Source organism: Bactrocera latifrons, unplaced genomic scaffold, assembly GCF_001853355.1.
Source record: "Bactrocera latifrons isolate USDA-ARS-PBARC rearing strain unplaced genomic scaffold, ASM185335v1 scaffold_32, whole genome shotgun sequence".
Taxonomy (NCBI): domain Eukaryota; kingdom Metazoa; phylum Arthropoda; class Insecta; order Diptera; family Tephritidae; genus Bactrocera; species Bactrocera latifrons.
In genome coordinates, this window is record NW_017536852.1 from 927,767 (window position 1) to 944,979 (window position 17,213).

General features: G+C 33.1%; 1 protein-coding gene across 1 annotated transcript in view; it reads right to left on the reverse strand.

Moving 5' to 3' along the window:
- LOC108970977 (small G protein signaling modulator 1) overlaps window positions 1-12,729 on the reverse strand; it is a 33,441-nt gene extending 20,712 nt beyond the window's left edge. Inside the window, exon 1 of the mRNA XM_018936732.1 lies at window positions 12,708-12,729. Within this exon, the coding sequence (XP_018792277.1) occupies window positions 12,708-12,729 (22 nt within the window). The remainder of the gene's footprint in view (window positions 1-12,707) is intronic.
- Between the last annotated feature and the right edge of the window lie 4,484 nt (window positions 12,730-17,213).

Genomic DNA, 17,213 nt, shown 5'->3' on the forward strand with positions numbered 1-17,213 from the left:
AAAAAAGCCTGGGTGCAGCTTCCTTCTGCCATTTCTTCCGTAAAATTTAGTGTTTTTGACGTTTTTCGTTATTCGGTTAACACACTTTTAGTGATTTTCAACAGAACCTTTGTATGGGAGGTGGGCGTGATTATTATCCGATTCTTCCATTTTTGAACTGTATATGAAAATGCCTGAAGGAAATAACTCTATAGAGTTTGGTTGACATAGCTATTGTAGTTTCCGAGATATGTACAAAAAACTTAGAAGGGGGCGGAGCCACGCCCACCACTTTTGAATTTACTGATTAAGGCGTTACAGGTAATAGATTAATTAAAAATATTCTTAGCAAAATTCACTAAATCATCGACCCATTAAACTCTTACTAATCAGTTTCATAAACATTTCTTGGAGACAAAAAGTATTTACCATTTCTCAATATAAAAAATCATCAACTTACACAAAAAGTGTATAATATTTTAATATTTATTTCCGCATTGAAAAACTCAAATTCTATTTTTAATATTCCTTTGTTCACTACAAAACAGCAGCTGCATTCATCTCTTTTGCAAATATTTCCATTTAATCTTATCCTCAATTACTGCACACTTCATTAGCTATTCAATAATAAGTGCGCTGTGCTATTACCCAAATCTACGAAGCGTAAACATGAAAATATTTGTTATTAAAGATAAATAGCTATTATATGTTCGTTGGTATCCCTGTGTGCGAGTATAAGCTCTATGATCCATTTTTGGTATTTGAATAAACTAAACAGAAATAATTTATGCGATTGGCTTGAAAGCATATAATATTTGTATGTGACTCGTTGGATCGCGATAAAACCTTGAAATTTTTTTTCTCGAAAGCTCCGAGCGCGCGAAAGCTTTCATTGAGTATTTATTACTATTATGACCAATTTTTTTGTGTGAAAAAAAGGAATGTGAAAGGATCTAATATGTCGTTAGGTCGGCCGGCGTGAAACTTTCTGAGAGTATTAGCTTTATGTCCCATTTTTAGTATGAGCAGTTTTTAGTAAAACCAGAAATGGCATGAAAGGAAAATTGAAGAAAATTTTTTTTTCGAACACTCCGCGAGCTTGAAAGCTTTCTGAGGCTATCAGAAAATATTAATCAATGCATTTAAAGACGAAAGCTCAAAACTTTTTATAATCACCGCAGGGTACATTAAGTTTTACAAGGAATTCATAATACCGATGAATTGTTGAAAACCCTACCAAATACTTGTATATATAATATTATATATAAATTGTCACCGTGACGAGCTAAGTCGAATAATCCATGTACTCTATCTGCGACCTTTTCATGGAAATTGAAAAATAAATTTTATTTTATGAGATATCTACATGAAAGCTGAAGAAAGAATGTATGCGATGAAATATCTTCTCGAAATTTGCCCATGGCAACGGTACAATCAGCATATAGCTTTCTCTCTCTTCTCTTGTATGAAACGTTTTTTGTTTAAGCTTTGAGTGACCATTTAAAGATAAGCTTTCCTATATGATCAGATACCTTTATGAAAACTTGATAAAATGTTATTTTTTCAGATATCTTCTCGTAATTATTGCCCAAGACAACGGTTCAATCAGATCAAACGACGATATCACATAGCTCCCATACAAACTGACGGTTTAAAATGAGTTTTTTTCTCTCACTCTTTTTTGTCTCTTTTTCTCTTTCTTTCCCTGACACACTCTCTCTCTCTCTCTTCCTTCTTGGGGGAAAAGTTTTTTGTTTTAGCTTATAGAGACCATTTAAAGAGAAGCTTCATATGAGTATACATATTGATATTCTTCCAGAGCTTATTGAAAAGAATGAATGCTCAAGAGTTTGTTATGAAAGAAAAAATAAATATTTAGCTTCTGAAGAAGTTAATGCGAACTTTTTGTATGACAGGTCTTGTGGTACTAAATTATAATTTTTTGGTTTGCCATAGTTATTCTATATAGAGGTTTCATCTCCCTTATTGAAGAAATATCTTTTGAGAAATATAAAGACGGTTATAAAGAATATACTCTTAGTCATTCCATCTAAATTCTAAGCAGCTTATAGCTGAGCTTTATGCATGCTAATAGCTTCAAAAGCTCTTTTAGCTGCTTGGAGGATTCCTTGGCTTATTTCCCTGCTAAAGCATTCAAGCCAAGTCTAAACCTAAACTAAGCAATTATACAACTAATATCAAATCTTCTTTATGGAATATATACTTACAATATTGCCAACGCTATTTTTATATATAATAAAAAACCTTCATCAACACGCATTCATACACACAACGAATGTTTTCCTAATGAGACTTGTTTCAGTGCCTCAAATCAAATTCCTATGAATTCAGCCAATTATAAATCGCATAATCCACAATTATTGCAATGCAAACCAAACTCACAAGTTGAAATTGTAAAAGTAATATGTAAGCCAGCAAAATGGCACAGCACAACACAGCTTCTAAGGTCAGTGGTGCGCTGGCTGTTGATTATAAGCTCGTTAACCGAAATGTGAAGGCAAACAAAAACCATTTCGAAACTTTCTTAAATTTATGCATTAAGTGTCATTGCTGTTGCTGCTGATTCTCTTTGTTGCTGCAACGTCGCCACCCCAGCCACCTCATAAAACCCTTCACCCGCACAGCCACTTAACTAGCTGCCATAAAAGTTTGAACTTTAACCTTAAACTTACCGCACGAACGAATACGAATGTCAGGCAGCCAGCCAGTCACCGAACAAACAGGCGAACACACACATGCGTACCCGCAAACAAATACGCTAATAAATGGCTGGGGAGCAGAAAAAAACATATTTACTTGCACTTTCAGCAGCTCACTCATTCATTTAGTCATTTAGTGGCCCAGAAAATGGGTTGCAGTTGTGCTTTCACTGGCTCACTGACGAAGTAGTGATGTGAAGAAATGGCAGACCAGAGAAGTGATGGAATGGAGAAGTAGCGGTGTGGCAGTGATTAAGCTGAGCTGCCAAGCAAATAGTGATTTCCACTCTAGCACTGGCATTAAGCGGCAAATGAGCTTTCACATACGAAGCATTAAAAAATGGCAAATATATTCAACTAAATATGTAAAAAAATTGCTTTGGAGTAAATGAGTGCGTGGCCGTGTGGGTGAGTTGGCCAAAAAGCCACAAGCAATATGAAGCACATGCACATACATGCATACATATATACATACACATTAAAAAAACCGCATATATTTTTTATAAAAGAACCATTGAAAGGAATAATTAAATTGCAGAAACTGAAAGATGTGAAAATTATATTAAAAGAAAAGGCAAAATTAAATTTTGCGTCATCATGTGCATGTTTAAATACATGCATATATTATATTTGTGTTGACGTGAGCAAAAGGTAAGTGTTGGCAACATGTATAAAACATAATTTCTCACGCCTACACGACAATAAAAGTTTTTGTTTCTTCTTATACACCTGCAAGTGCATTTCTTTATCTACTTACCTACTTATATACACAGAGCTATATTTACATATACAGTATGTGTCTTCTTATTAATATGCCCGGCATGCTCATTATATTGATTGCTTCCAACGTCACTTCAAGTAGAGTTGTTTATTTAGATAACTTTTTAAAGCTTCCTCAATATTTCTCTAGTAAATTTACTTAAAATATTGGGTAGCCGAAAAAGTCTTTTCGTATTTTGTCAATAGATGTCGTTGCAGTCGTATAGTGTTGAAAAAGTGAGATTTTAAACTTCATATAATCAAAAAAAAATTAAATTCGGGGAAGTTGAAAAAAAGTCACAGTGGTTTAAAAATGAGTGCAAATAATGAAGAAATTCGGGATATTTTGAAATTTTTGTGTAAAAGTTGTATAAACTTTACTCCGACGATTTTTGTAGCACAACAATGGTTCGCTCGCTTCCGTTCTGGAAATTTCGATGTTAAAGATGCACCGCGCTTTGGTCGACCTATCATTGAAAAACTCGATGAAATTATGAAAATGATTGCCCAAGACCGTAACATAAGCAGTCATGACATCGCTAAGGAACTTAACATTCATCATCAAACGGTTTTGAACCATTTAAAAAAGGCTGTCTACAAAGAGAAGCTCGATGTTTGGGCACCAGATGAATTGTCTGTGAAAAATTAAATGGACCAAATTAACATCTGCGATATTTTGCTGAAACAAAATGAAAACGAACCATTTCTATAGCGAATGACAACAGGAGACGAAAAGTGGATCAAATACGACGATAATGTGCGAAAAGATCATGGTATAAGCGTGGTGAAGCTCAACAAATGGTCGCAAAGCCAGGATTGTCGCTCGAAAGGTTATCCTGAGTGTTTTGTGGGATTGGAAAGGAGTCATCCACTCTGAGCTGCTCTAACCAGGTCGAATGATTGATTCTACATTTTGCTGTCAACAACTGATGAGATTGAAGCAAGCAATCGTCAGAATTGATCAACAGAGACGGCTTGTCTTCCATCAGGGCAACGCTAAACCACACACATCTCTGATGACTCGGCAAAAACTGTGAGAGCTCGGCTGGGAAGTTTTGATGCATAAAATAGCCTTGACCTTGCACCATCGGATTACCATTTGTTTCGGTTAAGGCAGAACTAACTACCTTAATGCAGTAAAGTTGGCATCAAGAGAAGCTTATGAAAATATTTCGCCGAAAAACCAGACAAGTTTTGCGCTGATGGGATAATGTCTCTGGCAAAAAATGCCAAAAACTGGTCGAGCAAAATGGTACATATTTGGTTCATTACAGAGCATTATAAATATAAAAAAAAAACTTGAAGTTTGATTAGAATTACGAAAAGACTTTTTTAGCTACTATACTTGTATGTGGTTTTCATTTCAGCATTTGTTTAAATTATTTCACAGTTATAGTTCGACTATTATATAAGGCTTCTTTGGGTTTCCAATTTTATTTAAAATAATTTTTTTTTAACTATTTTTAATATACATATATGAAAAAAATAAGCAAATCACCCATCAAACTGTCAAATAGTATATTCTGCATAGTCAGAACGTTTTAACATATGAGTGATATTTGTGATATTTACAGTAACTTGAAATATGGATCTCAGGCATAAAGTGGAATGAGCATTTTTGGGAGTTGCCAACATTTTTGAGTAATTATTTTTACAACTCTCGAAGTAGTTTAACTCAGCAACAGTGCATCCATGAACTTAATTAATTTTCTTGCAATGAAACTACATATAGAACCAGTATTAACCAATGGTATGGAGAATTTATTCTAGGTCCTTGATCGCTCCAAAACGAATTTCGTGTAAGTCGTTCAACATAGGTTCTGGAAATTACTGATACTGTGCACAAACTGATATTGCAACATCGCCATCGCATGTGACTTATTATGTGCTTTAAACAACTATAGACATTAGTGGGACTAGCATTATGAATATTACATGGACATAGCAAAGGAAAATTAATATGTCAATACCTACTGCTTTACTCATTGTTTTTCTCAGCTTATTTGTTCCGCTTTGCTTGTTCTCTATATTGCTCTCCCCTCCGCTATATGTCTAGTCTTAACTACTTTTTGTATGTAAAAGCTGTAAGCTATCAAATCCTAACTTTTCTTATAGATCTTATATCTTCTCACTTAAAGTGAGCACACTTGTGCAGTAAACGATTTAAAGATTGTAAGTTTACTAAGTTCCTATGTATTAAAGGTAACTCTGTAAATTCTGACATTTTCTTCAAATTTACCAAGTCCTCAGGTATTTCATACTGAAATATGCACATCTAGTTCGTAGAAACGAATAAAAGCTCCTAAATCGTATTTGTATTCCTGCTAAATTGTTGGGGGTAAAAATATTTAACAGCACCATAAATAATTTCAAAGAAGTTTTTGTCAGAATTTCACTTTGCTTTTGACCTTTAGTCACCATCATCTCACACAAATATTCCTATGTCAATATGTGAATGTATAAACAGATATATATTGATACACGGTACGCCATATGTGATGTGTGGTTTTAGAAATCGTACAACTTTCATATTTAATCAACAATCGAAACTCATGTGTGCTATAATCAAAGAGTATACTCATGGTGAAATATAACAGTGACAGTTGATGGAAATTAAGTATGACAGATGACAGTTTATTATGTCTACCAAGAAATGCGAGTTTTAAAGTTACTGGTTTTAACAAAATGAGGCGTCATATAATACTATGAATCCAAATCCAGATTTCACTACTCTTGACAACTTTGTGTGCGGTTTTTCGAAAATCATAGTATGCGACTCCCGAACTCGAGTCAAACTTTCGTGCCGTAAGCCTCGAAGACCAAGAAACAGAGAAAAAAATAAAGACGATGGCTTGTTTTAAGTTTTGTTAAAAATATTGGATTATTTTTGAAAATAAAACATATGAAATAAAAATAATAATAATAAAAATATAAATAGCAACTTACTCACGACTTCTAAGTTGACGCACCCTGTACAAGTAAACTCATGCTCGTACAATAAACATGCCAAAAATTCATGTGGCAATAAGGTTGAGCAAAATTTTTAAAATTTAACCGCTGACACATTCAACTCTTGCCTCACTTTAGCATTTATTTAATCTAAGGTTCGGCATGCTAACTGTTTTCAGTAAACAGTTTTCACTTTACATTTTCATAGCGTACACCTTTCGTTTCCCCCTTGGTATTGACGGCATCTCGACGGTCACATGGGATGAACCACGCACATTCGCATAGTCATATGGATTTACATGTGACTTTGCTGAGAGCATGTACCATATGGCAAGCGTACGACGCATAACCACTAAGAAGTAAGGATTTAACGGCACATAGCAATTTATGTACAATATACGAGTATGTGTGTAAGTTTGTGCAGCACAAATTGGTGCGTGAATAGAAAAAAATGTGCAAAAAATATGGGTATACGAAACGCATGGAGCTATATACGATACGTACATAGCACATTTGTACGTAGCTACATGCCTCCGATCACAATCGTTATATTTATTTATGCAATCCTCTTTGTGCCATGACAGTTTACTCGGCCCATATGTTTAACAGGTTATGGTCGGAAGAGTAGTATTGTGCTCGATATTAAGTATTTGCGGAGATAAGCGTTGACAATGGAAACGCTCCAAAGCGACCTGATAGGAAAAATCAACTTTTAAGAGCGTAAAGCCGTTAATGGGAATTTGATATAAACAAAAGTAAACGAATTATTAATTAGTTTTGTTTTATTTACATTTTCAGTCTACTATGACTAAATTAGCTTTTTCGATTCGTCAATACTTTGAATGCTGCGAATCGAAGAAACAACTTGTATGTACTTATATATTAAATTGTTGAGTAATATTTTGATGCTACCTTGTCTTTTGTATTTCTGGTATTGCAATCTGACAACAACACAACTTTTTCGTAAAGTTTGACATTTTTTGTGCTACATTCTCAGAACGTTTTAACATTTAAGCGCTATTTGTGATTTACATTGTGAGTTGAAAGAAACTTAAAATATTCATCTCAGGCAAAAAGTGGAATTCAATTGCGAAAATTTTTGAGCGTATATTTTTAACATTCTTCCAACGTGGATTGACTCAGCAACAATGCATCCAGGAATTTAATTAATTTTTTGGTAATGAAACTAATTCAGTATTAAACGGTGGTATAGTGAATTTAAATTAGGTTCTTGATCACTCCAAGACGTTTCGTGTTCTGGTTGTTCTGGAAACTATTGATACTGTGCGCAAACCGATATTACGAGATCGTCATGTGATCAATCGTGCAAATCAGACAAGTATAGGCATTAGTAGGACCAGCAAACTTTCAACATTACATGGACATTTGACTGTAAAAAAAATTTCGATCACGTTGAATCTCTCACAATTTATAAACCGCTCCACAAAAAAAGCTCGTGTCGAGTGATCGAAAGAAATGTTAAAAAATACGATAGCGGTGCTTCGAAACATGCCTATGACATTCGGAAAGGTGATGATAGGGGATTTACGCGTATAAGAAACAACAATCGACTGTATGTATGTTTACAGATTCTTATGGAGCCGCAATATGGTGGGAAACATCGATTCGGATAGCCGAAAGCTCCTCTCAATGTCATACAGCCGTTGCTTTCAAGTTATGAAGAATGCTCATTACTGCGGCATAATTGGATTTCCGATAATGATATGGAAAGGGACGGATATCTATGGAGCAGGAGGCTTCTAGAAGGTAGGATCAGATTAAACAGCCGAGTGACCTACAATTACATCCCGGACGTTAGGTTTTTAATGTAACCCAGACTTCAGATTCTGTCTGAGGCATCTGAGGCACCCTTCTGATAGGTCGAAGTGTTTGTGTGGAGCGCTTAACGAGAATTGGGTGCATGTTATTGCATAATGCGCGACGTACTCGGACATTAGGGATCTGGGAGGTATGGGGATTAGCTGAACCTATGAACGTTTGGATGTTAGCAACGTGATCTCCACTAGTTGGAATGCCGAACAGTTATGATCGTTTGCGCGTGAATTATTTAGGCGGCGAAGGCGTTTAACTGGAAATTAGGATAACTTCTCTTGAAAATGGTGTGTGTGTTTAATGTACAGATGGGGGCTAACTCCTGGTCACCAGTACAGAGCAGTATGGAAACTCAAATTAGTCGTTTTGTCTACGAGGTCTAACCGGAAGTTTAATTCTGGCACCACGGGGAACAGGAGCCCTTGGAGTTCTCTCCAACCTGTTCATGCGCACTGAGCCTTCGGAAAGTATCGTGATGATTGTGGTCAGTTAAATGTGGAGTTATATTGTAACCGGGTACCAGACCGAGAGTATAACAGAGGCTTTTGATGAGCCTTGACTAAGTGGTCAACGTTTTTCGACAGCTAAAGAGGCGGTTATTGCGCTCGGAACGTTTGTTTTTGAGAAACAATATTGTGAAAAACAATTGTTATCGGTTATTTAATTACTTTTTATATTTGGCAAATATAAAAAACATTTACATAAAACTTCCAGCTGTCTAGTGTAACCGATCGACCGGATAATGACTTCGATTTGAACTTTCTGCCAACCTGCTCCCGAACGCTTACAGAGAACTTACAAAAATTATTACGAGTTTTAAAGAATAATATAATAAGTGCCTTCAGATAGAAACAAAGCCAAATAGTTTTCTTTTTTTTTTTGTAATTTCTCATTTGTTCGAAATGACAAAACATCATGGAAGATACATTATATGTACCATTGTCACAAATTTTTTCCAAAAATATAGAAATTTCTTAATACTCCCAGGTCTTTCAGAATGGAAAGCACATAAGGATAAACACCTAGTTAAACAATAAATGAGATGAAAAAAAGCAAAATAAAGTACGAAATATAAAGAAATTATATTATCAGCAATTGATATTACTTTATTCTTCCAGAGCTATGCCTTAAAGTGCGCTTCCAAGTTAGCGGACCATTTAAGCAACTGCTGAAATGAAACGCTTATTGACTTTAAATCAACMCAGCGCTTATGAAATAGGTATAATTGCTTAATTGTGATAAACGAGTAATTAATTTTCCATAAAATAAAGGAGCACGTAATTTTAGCCACGTACTCTTAAACGTACCAGCATATACATACATACATAAATGAAAACCTTTACGTACAAACTCATACTAAGCGTACGTGCTCTTGCTCTCTTCCTCACCTACATACTTACGCACGTACTTATGGAGGATACATACTTTAATAATATTTTTGCATGCACGGAGCCATCCGCTATGCTCCGCATTAATGTCCGTCGGTTCATGTCTTAGTTAGTTAGGATTATATTAAGATTAGTTGGCAACAGGTGAACCCACATGCTTTTGTGTGTGTGTGCACGCTTCAATGTGGATTTCTTTTTATATGTGCCAAGGTTAGAGTATTGTCTAATGGTGCCAGCGCCGACTTTAAGAAAATGATTACTGATTTTTTAGATATAAAGATTCTCAGAGTGCAAGCAATAAATTTGAAATAGAATTAAAGTAAAGTTTGCTGTATTTTCAGAGCTTTTTCGCATTAAAATCGGACGTAATCGGAAGGACTAAAAAAAGTTGGGCTTTTCTATGAGAGAGAATCACTTAAATTTAAAAAATGCTCTTTAAATATTCTACTTCTGAGACATGTTTTCCAAAGGACCTAGTAATCCCGCCTTTTTCCATGGGCCTCGAGTTTCATATTTTTTATTAAGACTATTTATTAACTCGCCCCAAAAATGAGCCCAAGCCGGAAAATTCGCTGATAGCACTCAAAACAATCCCAGCCAAGACTTATAAAAAGTATATGGAAAATTGCAAAGATGTTTATTAAAATAAGTCATTTCTGGTCAAATTAGGTAAGATAGTAAATTTGAGTTTTTTGACGCAATATATATGAACTCGCTATTGTAAAAAAACTCAATAAATTGAATCACATTTCTATCAAAATGGCCTGCCGAACTGATTTCTTATATGAAAACTGGCAGTATATATACTATATGTATCGATATACATAGATAATAATTTATATGCATCTCCACCTCATATATCTGCAAGCTCATGAGCTATTTCTGGCAATTTACATTATATTTTTCAAATCTAATTGAAAAATTAACTATTAATGATAGCAGAGAAATCAAAATGCTTAAATATATACCCTAAATGAGTACCAATAAATACAACAAATTATAGCAAACAAAGAAAATGGAGAACGGAGTGAGTCCTTTTAAAGGATGAAAGGTGAAATGAAAAATTTAAATGCTGAGCAATTGCTGAAATTCACTGAACCAAGCGGAAAATACCAATACAAACAAAACCGCACACGCACTTTAAACACTTAAAAAAATGGCGGCATACTGAAGAGGGTAGAAGTTCAAATTGTCAGCGTGTAATTCACAACTTGCGGGCTTCCTACTAACCTATATATAAACGAAAATATAAACAAACGCCCACACATATGCGGTCACATGGTAAACATGCATTCGTAAATACGTAGACATTGTAATACCTACACATATACATATACCAGCATGTATGTATGAATAATTGAATATATACATTGAATATATACATATAAACAGTTTTAAGCAAACATACACATACATGCATGGCATTTGGATATACGTATACCGATTCTCATTGAGTCATTAAAAAGTTGCAGAAAGTTATCCCAAAACAATTTGAGCGAGGAGAAGAGGCTCAGCGCCATTTTCTTTACATACTCGCTATTTTTTGGGAGGCAACGCACAGAGTTGCAGGCTAGCCAGCTGCCGACGACGGCGTGAGACCACCTGCTAGCACATTTCTAATTAAGCTCCCGAAGGTAAACGATATTATTTGAAAGCCAGTTGAGCAATTTTGCAATGGCAGGCTGCTGTAACGTCAGAGCGAAGCGGATACTGAGTAGCATAAGAGAGTGAGAGCGTGAAATAAACGTACGTACGTTWAGTTACAACTCTAAATACAGCAATGGGCGCTGTAATGGAAACGAGTTTGAAGAAATGTTGACTTAGTTGTACATTTTTGGATTTCTTAATATTTAATAATTTTAATATATAATAAAAAATAATAAATAATAAATAATTTTCTAATAAACCAAGTAATGCAACAAAGGAAGGTATTTCATGGTTTTCAAGTGAACTAAAGCCACAGAAAATTTCAAGTATGTGTTTTATAATATTTTGATGTGGTCCTACTTCCTATATTACCATACCGAAAATATTGAATTTTAGTAATAAAAGGTATTTTATCATCGCAAGATAATTTTTTTAATATTATAGTGCATTTCTAGTACCTCGAAAGCTTCCACGCAATTTTTGAAACTAAAAAATATATGGCTTCATTTCAATTTCGATTTGTTAAAATTAATTTTGACTTCTGATCTTAAATTTGAGAGTTCTTATGTTACTCGAAAAATGTAGTGTCCTCTCTTTATAAAAAAAATTTGTCATATCAAAAATTAACCTTTTCCTTAGAGAGACCAAGTCTGTTAATAGCAAGTGTTTTTATTTTCAGGCATTATCCTTTTTTATAAGCTTCAAATTTGAACGATGGCTTCCCGGAGCAGCTAAAGCATTACTATGTTTATCTAAGAAACTACTCTACATTAGAGATTCGTTAAAGAAGCATTAAAGTAAAGTTTGAAAGTAATGTGAATTTGGCAACCGATAACCCCAAACTTAAACATGAATATGAAACATTTATTAATTTTGTAAAAAACTCTAAATTTTCAAAAACAACCATTCACGGAATATACTTCTCCAAATGCCATACATGACTCCAAGAACTCTCCATAGTGAGTCAACAACCACTATGAACTTGGAAAAGCCGCAAAATTCAATTTGTCGTTCTATATTACGACACACCGCTGTATATATTGTCATACATATATAGACGAAAATGGGGATTCGCTTGCGTGGGCGTATGTATACAGAACGTCATCAAGTAAAATAACAAAAATAACAACAATGAGATTTACACACAAAAAAGGGAATAGCTCGTAGCAACAATGTCTGTCGTATGCGTGAAAAGGTAAATTGAGCACTATCAAAATTTAAATAAATTGTATTAAAATGTATGCAGAAATAATTTTATTGAAAATGATTTTCATTTTCTGAAAACTTTAAAATTTTCTAAAAAGTTTCATCTTTAAAAAATTTTTTAAAATAATTTTCGAAAAAAAATTTTTTGGTGAAGGAAAACGATATTTTCGTTCAACATTTTACTTAAAATAATAAAACACATATCTTTTTTATGCAAAAAACTCACCTGCACTACTACCATGAGCCATTTTGATGCCAACTGTTTGCTTTAACTCCTTCAATAAAAGTATTAATTCAGCGCTATACTAAACACAACACAATAGCGCTGGAAATGTTTACGTTTCAAGGCAACAAACGCATTAATGCTTAAATTAATTTTGCCAAAAAATTACACGAATCTGTATTTTTGCATAGAACTCTTCACAACTCGTTTAAACGCGTTTTATACGAAAGAAATTATCGCCAAATAAGCGCTTATCATTCACCAAATTGTAGTTCCAGTCAAATAATTTACATACACATACAAACACCCGTATGTGGCTTGTTACAATTTTATAGAGGCAGCCACTATGAAAAGCCTAGTACTAGCCATAATACGCGCTTTTAGGAGAGAAGACACGTCCGCACACAGAAAACTCAAAAGAAAAACTGCCAGTAAAGGTCCGCATATGCGAAGTTAAGAGCTCGTTAAAGTCAGGCTAACGAGCAAAATGCACTCTTGTCCCCACCACACCAAGCCATGCGGCATGTCAAGTTTCGGCAACTGGTTCAGCAACCCACCCCCTCGGCAATGATGTTGTACTGAGCAGCACTAAACGATATTGCTTGGCGATATGAAACTGTTGCTCTCGCATTAACATACCGTCAACAAAGAGTTGTAGCGCACATAGCGACACAGAGAAGTTTTGAGGCTGCAAACTAGTTTATTTTGCAACTAGTGCTGGTCCTTTTTATAATGCTAAAGAAATTATATTTTCAAAAGTTTAGTGACCACAAATAAACACAGCTCAAGAATAGCAACAAATTTATTTTTAATTAAAAAATTTCACACCTCATATTTAAGCAGCGCTGAATAACCTCGGAAATCAACTGGGCATGATTGATATATTATAATTTTTATACTAGAAGGAAATTCTTTTAAATTTATTCCTTTATACTTATAAAAATATTTGCTGTCAACTCACCGTATATTTTTCTCCGTCCTTCCTTCATATACCACCAATACTCATCAAAACCTTAAATTGCCAGCTTTACTTTCTCTTTCAAACACCCAGCGCTCTTGTGCTCTCTCTGTTACAAAGCAAATTGTTGCTTGTGCGTACATTTAAGCTACCAGATTGTCACTTTCATTTGGGTAGGTTATGTGTTTTTGTGGTTCATGGCGCTTGTTTACTTTCCCAAGTAAAACAAATAAAAACTCAATCGCTCTTTTAAACATACATAATTTTGAACATTTCAACAACTCACTCAGCTCTCTTATGCTAGAGCGAGTTCTTCACTCACTCAACGAGCCAAGCACTCATATCAGCTGATTGTTTATTACTCAGTGCTCACATTAGTGCCTACTGAGACACTCATAGTGGAAATATGTATGTAGGTGAGAGTTCCTGGAGTTTGATTAATTGCTAGTAATTTTGAGTCTGTTAAATTCATGCAATTTAAAAAGATTTTCAGGACTGAAGAAATTTTTATATAATTCTACAACCAATTCATAATTTTTATGCTCCACTCACTAAACTTAAACTTAAATGCAATTAAAAGCGAAACGAACTGATATATCGGGTGTGTAAAGTAAAATGTATTAATATCTCAGAAACAGTTTAACGGCCGATTCCCTGCGAATTAGTTCAGCACCTGGAGCATCAGGAGATAATTTTTTTACTGTTAAGTAAATATTTCAATTCTTTTTTGCGTTACAGGCTTCTAAAGTGTAGTTGGCCAATACCAAGGGCTGTATTACTTTTCTTTAAACGAGTTTTTTTCCGAAACAGAATTTTCCAAATAATTTATAATAGCCTAACAGTATTTTGATCTAACAAAAAGCGATATTTGCAAACCAAAATTTCCAAATTTTAGGTAAAATTAAAATTTTTTAATGGCGTGTTGTGATCAATTTTTACTTTTTTCAACTGCAATTCATTGTATGACAATAAGCTCTAATAGAGTATATTTGTGGTGTTACCTAAAAAGAAGGCTTTAATTATTTAAACAGTGGAGTGCGAAAATTATTAAATTTTTGTCTTCAACTTCTTAATCATGCAGCTGCAATTAAGCTCAAATACAAAAGTGCGTCAGAACGAATGAGTAACATTTTTCATCATTTAAAGCATCTTCAACTTCCTAAATATCCATTTCGACATTTCTAAGTCATTCTGAAGCATTTTCAACTTCCTTAATAACAATTTTAACGTTTCTAAATCATTTTACCAAGTCAATGGCTGCAATTAAATTCAAATACAATAGTGCGCCAGGACGTATGAGTAACATTTTTCATCAATTAAAGCGTACAAAAGTTTACCCACAGCCATCAACAGCTTTAAAATTAATAACCAGAAAACAACAACAAGTTTATAAATGACTGCTATATACTCACCCCTCATATACTCATAAGCATATATAATATATTGGAAATTAATAATAATAAAACGCAATGCTTGTACTTTCAATATAAACATGTATGTATACATATAATCTCATTCACTACTTTGTAATAATATAATATATAATGTATGTGTTTGTATATAATTTCACTAGATATTTCTATATGGTATCTTTATACTTTTATATTCATAATTCGTATATAAATAATATATGTATGTATGTATGTATGAAGTTTTACAATTTGCTTAATATCCTTCTGCTTATTTTGTGAATATTATATATATTCTTACTTTTTTCTACATACGCTACTTGTGTATTACCATATGACTATATGGATATATGCTTGTATGTATGTACTATAAGCAATTTCGCTATACATATACATTTGTAACTGTAAATAATGTTTGCTTTGTAATAATGTTTACTTTGCTTGCTGTTTATTATACTTTAAATGCCATTAAATATTACATATTAAAAAAATAATTTATTATATTTTAAATGTCATTAAAAGATATTGTAGTCTAATTTAAAAGAATGTAATAGGATTAAACAAGTTATAATAAAAGAGGGAAAAGTAAAAAAAAAATCCTAAAATCTTTTTATGCATAAATTAATATAAATAACGAGTTTTTTTTATAAATTAATAATAATTTTATATTTTTATAAAATAGTGATAAGCTGAATAACATTTAATTTAACAAATTTGTAAAAAAAAATTATGCGGACGCATACTCGTTGAAGTTAATATGCTTTAGAATACTTGGAAACCTTTCTCACTCTCTCTCTCTCTCTCTCCTTACTGCCTATCTGCCCAGCAGGAAATTATGTGTTAAACTAATATTATAAACACAATATCTTAATATAATGATCACAAGTTATAAAAATTTAAAATAATAATACTGAGCGGTTTAAAAAGAAAAACAACATAATTTAATCAAGTTTTGGTTTTCGACATTTTTGTTAAACAATATTTGCAACTTCGTTGTTTCATATAATTAACTGATTCCTTAGAGAATTGAAAAATATTTAAATAACAAAATTGTATACTTATTTTGCCACATACAGTGGTGGGTAAAAACTCAGAATGCATATGTAATTTTTTAAAATTCCACTTATACATGTATTCAGAACTTTTAGTTAAAAAACATACAAATAGTGCTTAAAAATATTAGTAAAAAAATTTTAGAATTTAAAAACTGGCATTGATATAAAAATTAATGCACAACTTTAACATTTCACAGTTTTCTTGATATACTGGGTATACCTGCCTAAAATTTTAATATAAATACATAAATATGTTGTCTTTTCTTAAGTAAAACCTTTAAACTTTCTGAATAATGTGCCAAAGTTGTTAAAATGCATTAAGAAACCGATATTTAAAAAAAAATTGCAGCATACCTTTAGGTGCACAAGCGCTTGAACTGCTATTTTGGTTATAAATAATGGCCAAATATTAAAAAAAAAATTAAAAAATCTAAATGTGTGGAAATAGTGATATTACCACACATTTTTTTGGAGCAAAACCGATTCAATGATTTAAAAAATTTAGCTTGCAATATTTTCTTGTTTATGTGTTTAATTTTACCGTAAAAATTTTCAGGACCACGTAACAAAATCCGTTAGGCGCAAAAGCACTTGAACTTTTGTTTTGATTATAAATTAATTATTATTCAAAGAAAATGTCAAAAAATCTAAAGTCATATTTTAAATAAAGCGATATTTTTAAAATTTTACAACATATTTTGAGGCGCAAAACCACTTGAATGATTATATAAGTTTAACGTTGCATAATGTTGTTGTTCTTTTGTTAAATTTTGTAGTATAAATATGCTAGACAACGTATTAAAAAACTAAATAATTTAAAAGTTATATTTTCAAAAAATTACAGCATATCTTTAGGCGCAAAAGCACTTGAATTGCTGTTTTGAGTTAAAAAATTATCATCTTTAGGGTTTCACTCGGTTTTCTTGCAGTGGATTAAGTCATATCTGCACAATAGACGATGCGTTGTTAGTGTCGATGGAGTGTCATCTGATACATTCATTGCGTCTTCAGGAGTACCACAAGGAAGCGTCTTGGGTCCACTTCTCTTTGTGCTGTTTATCAATGACATTTCCTGTTGTTTCTCTTT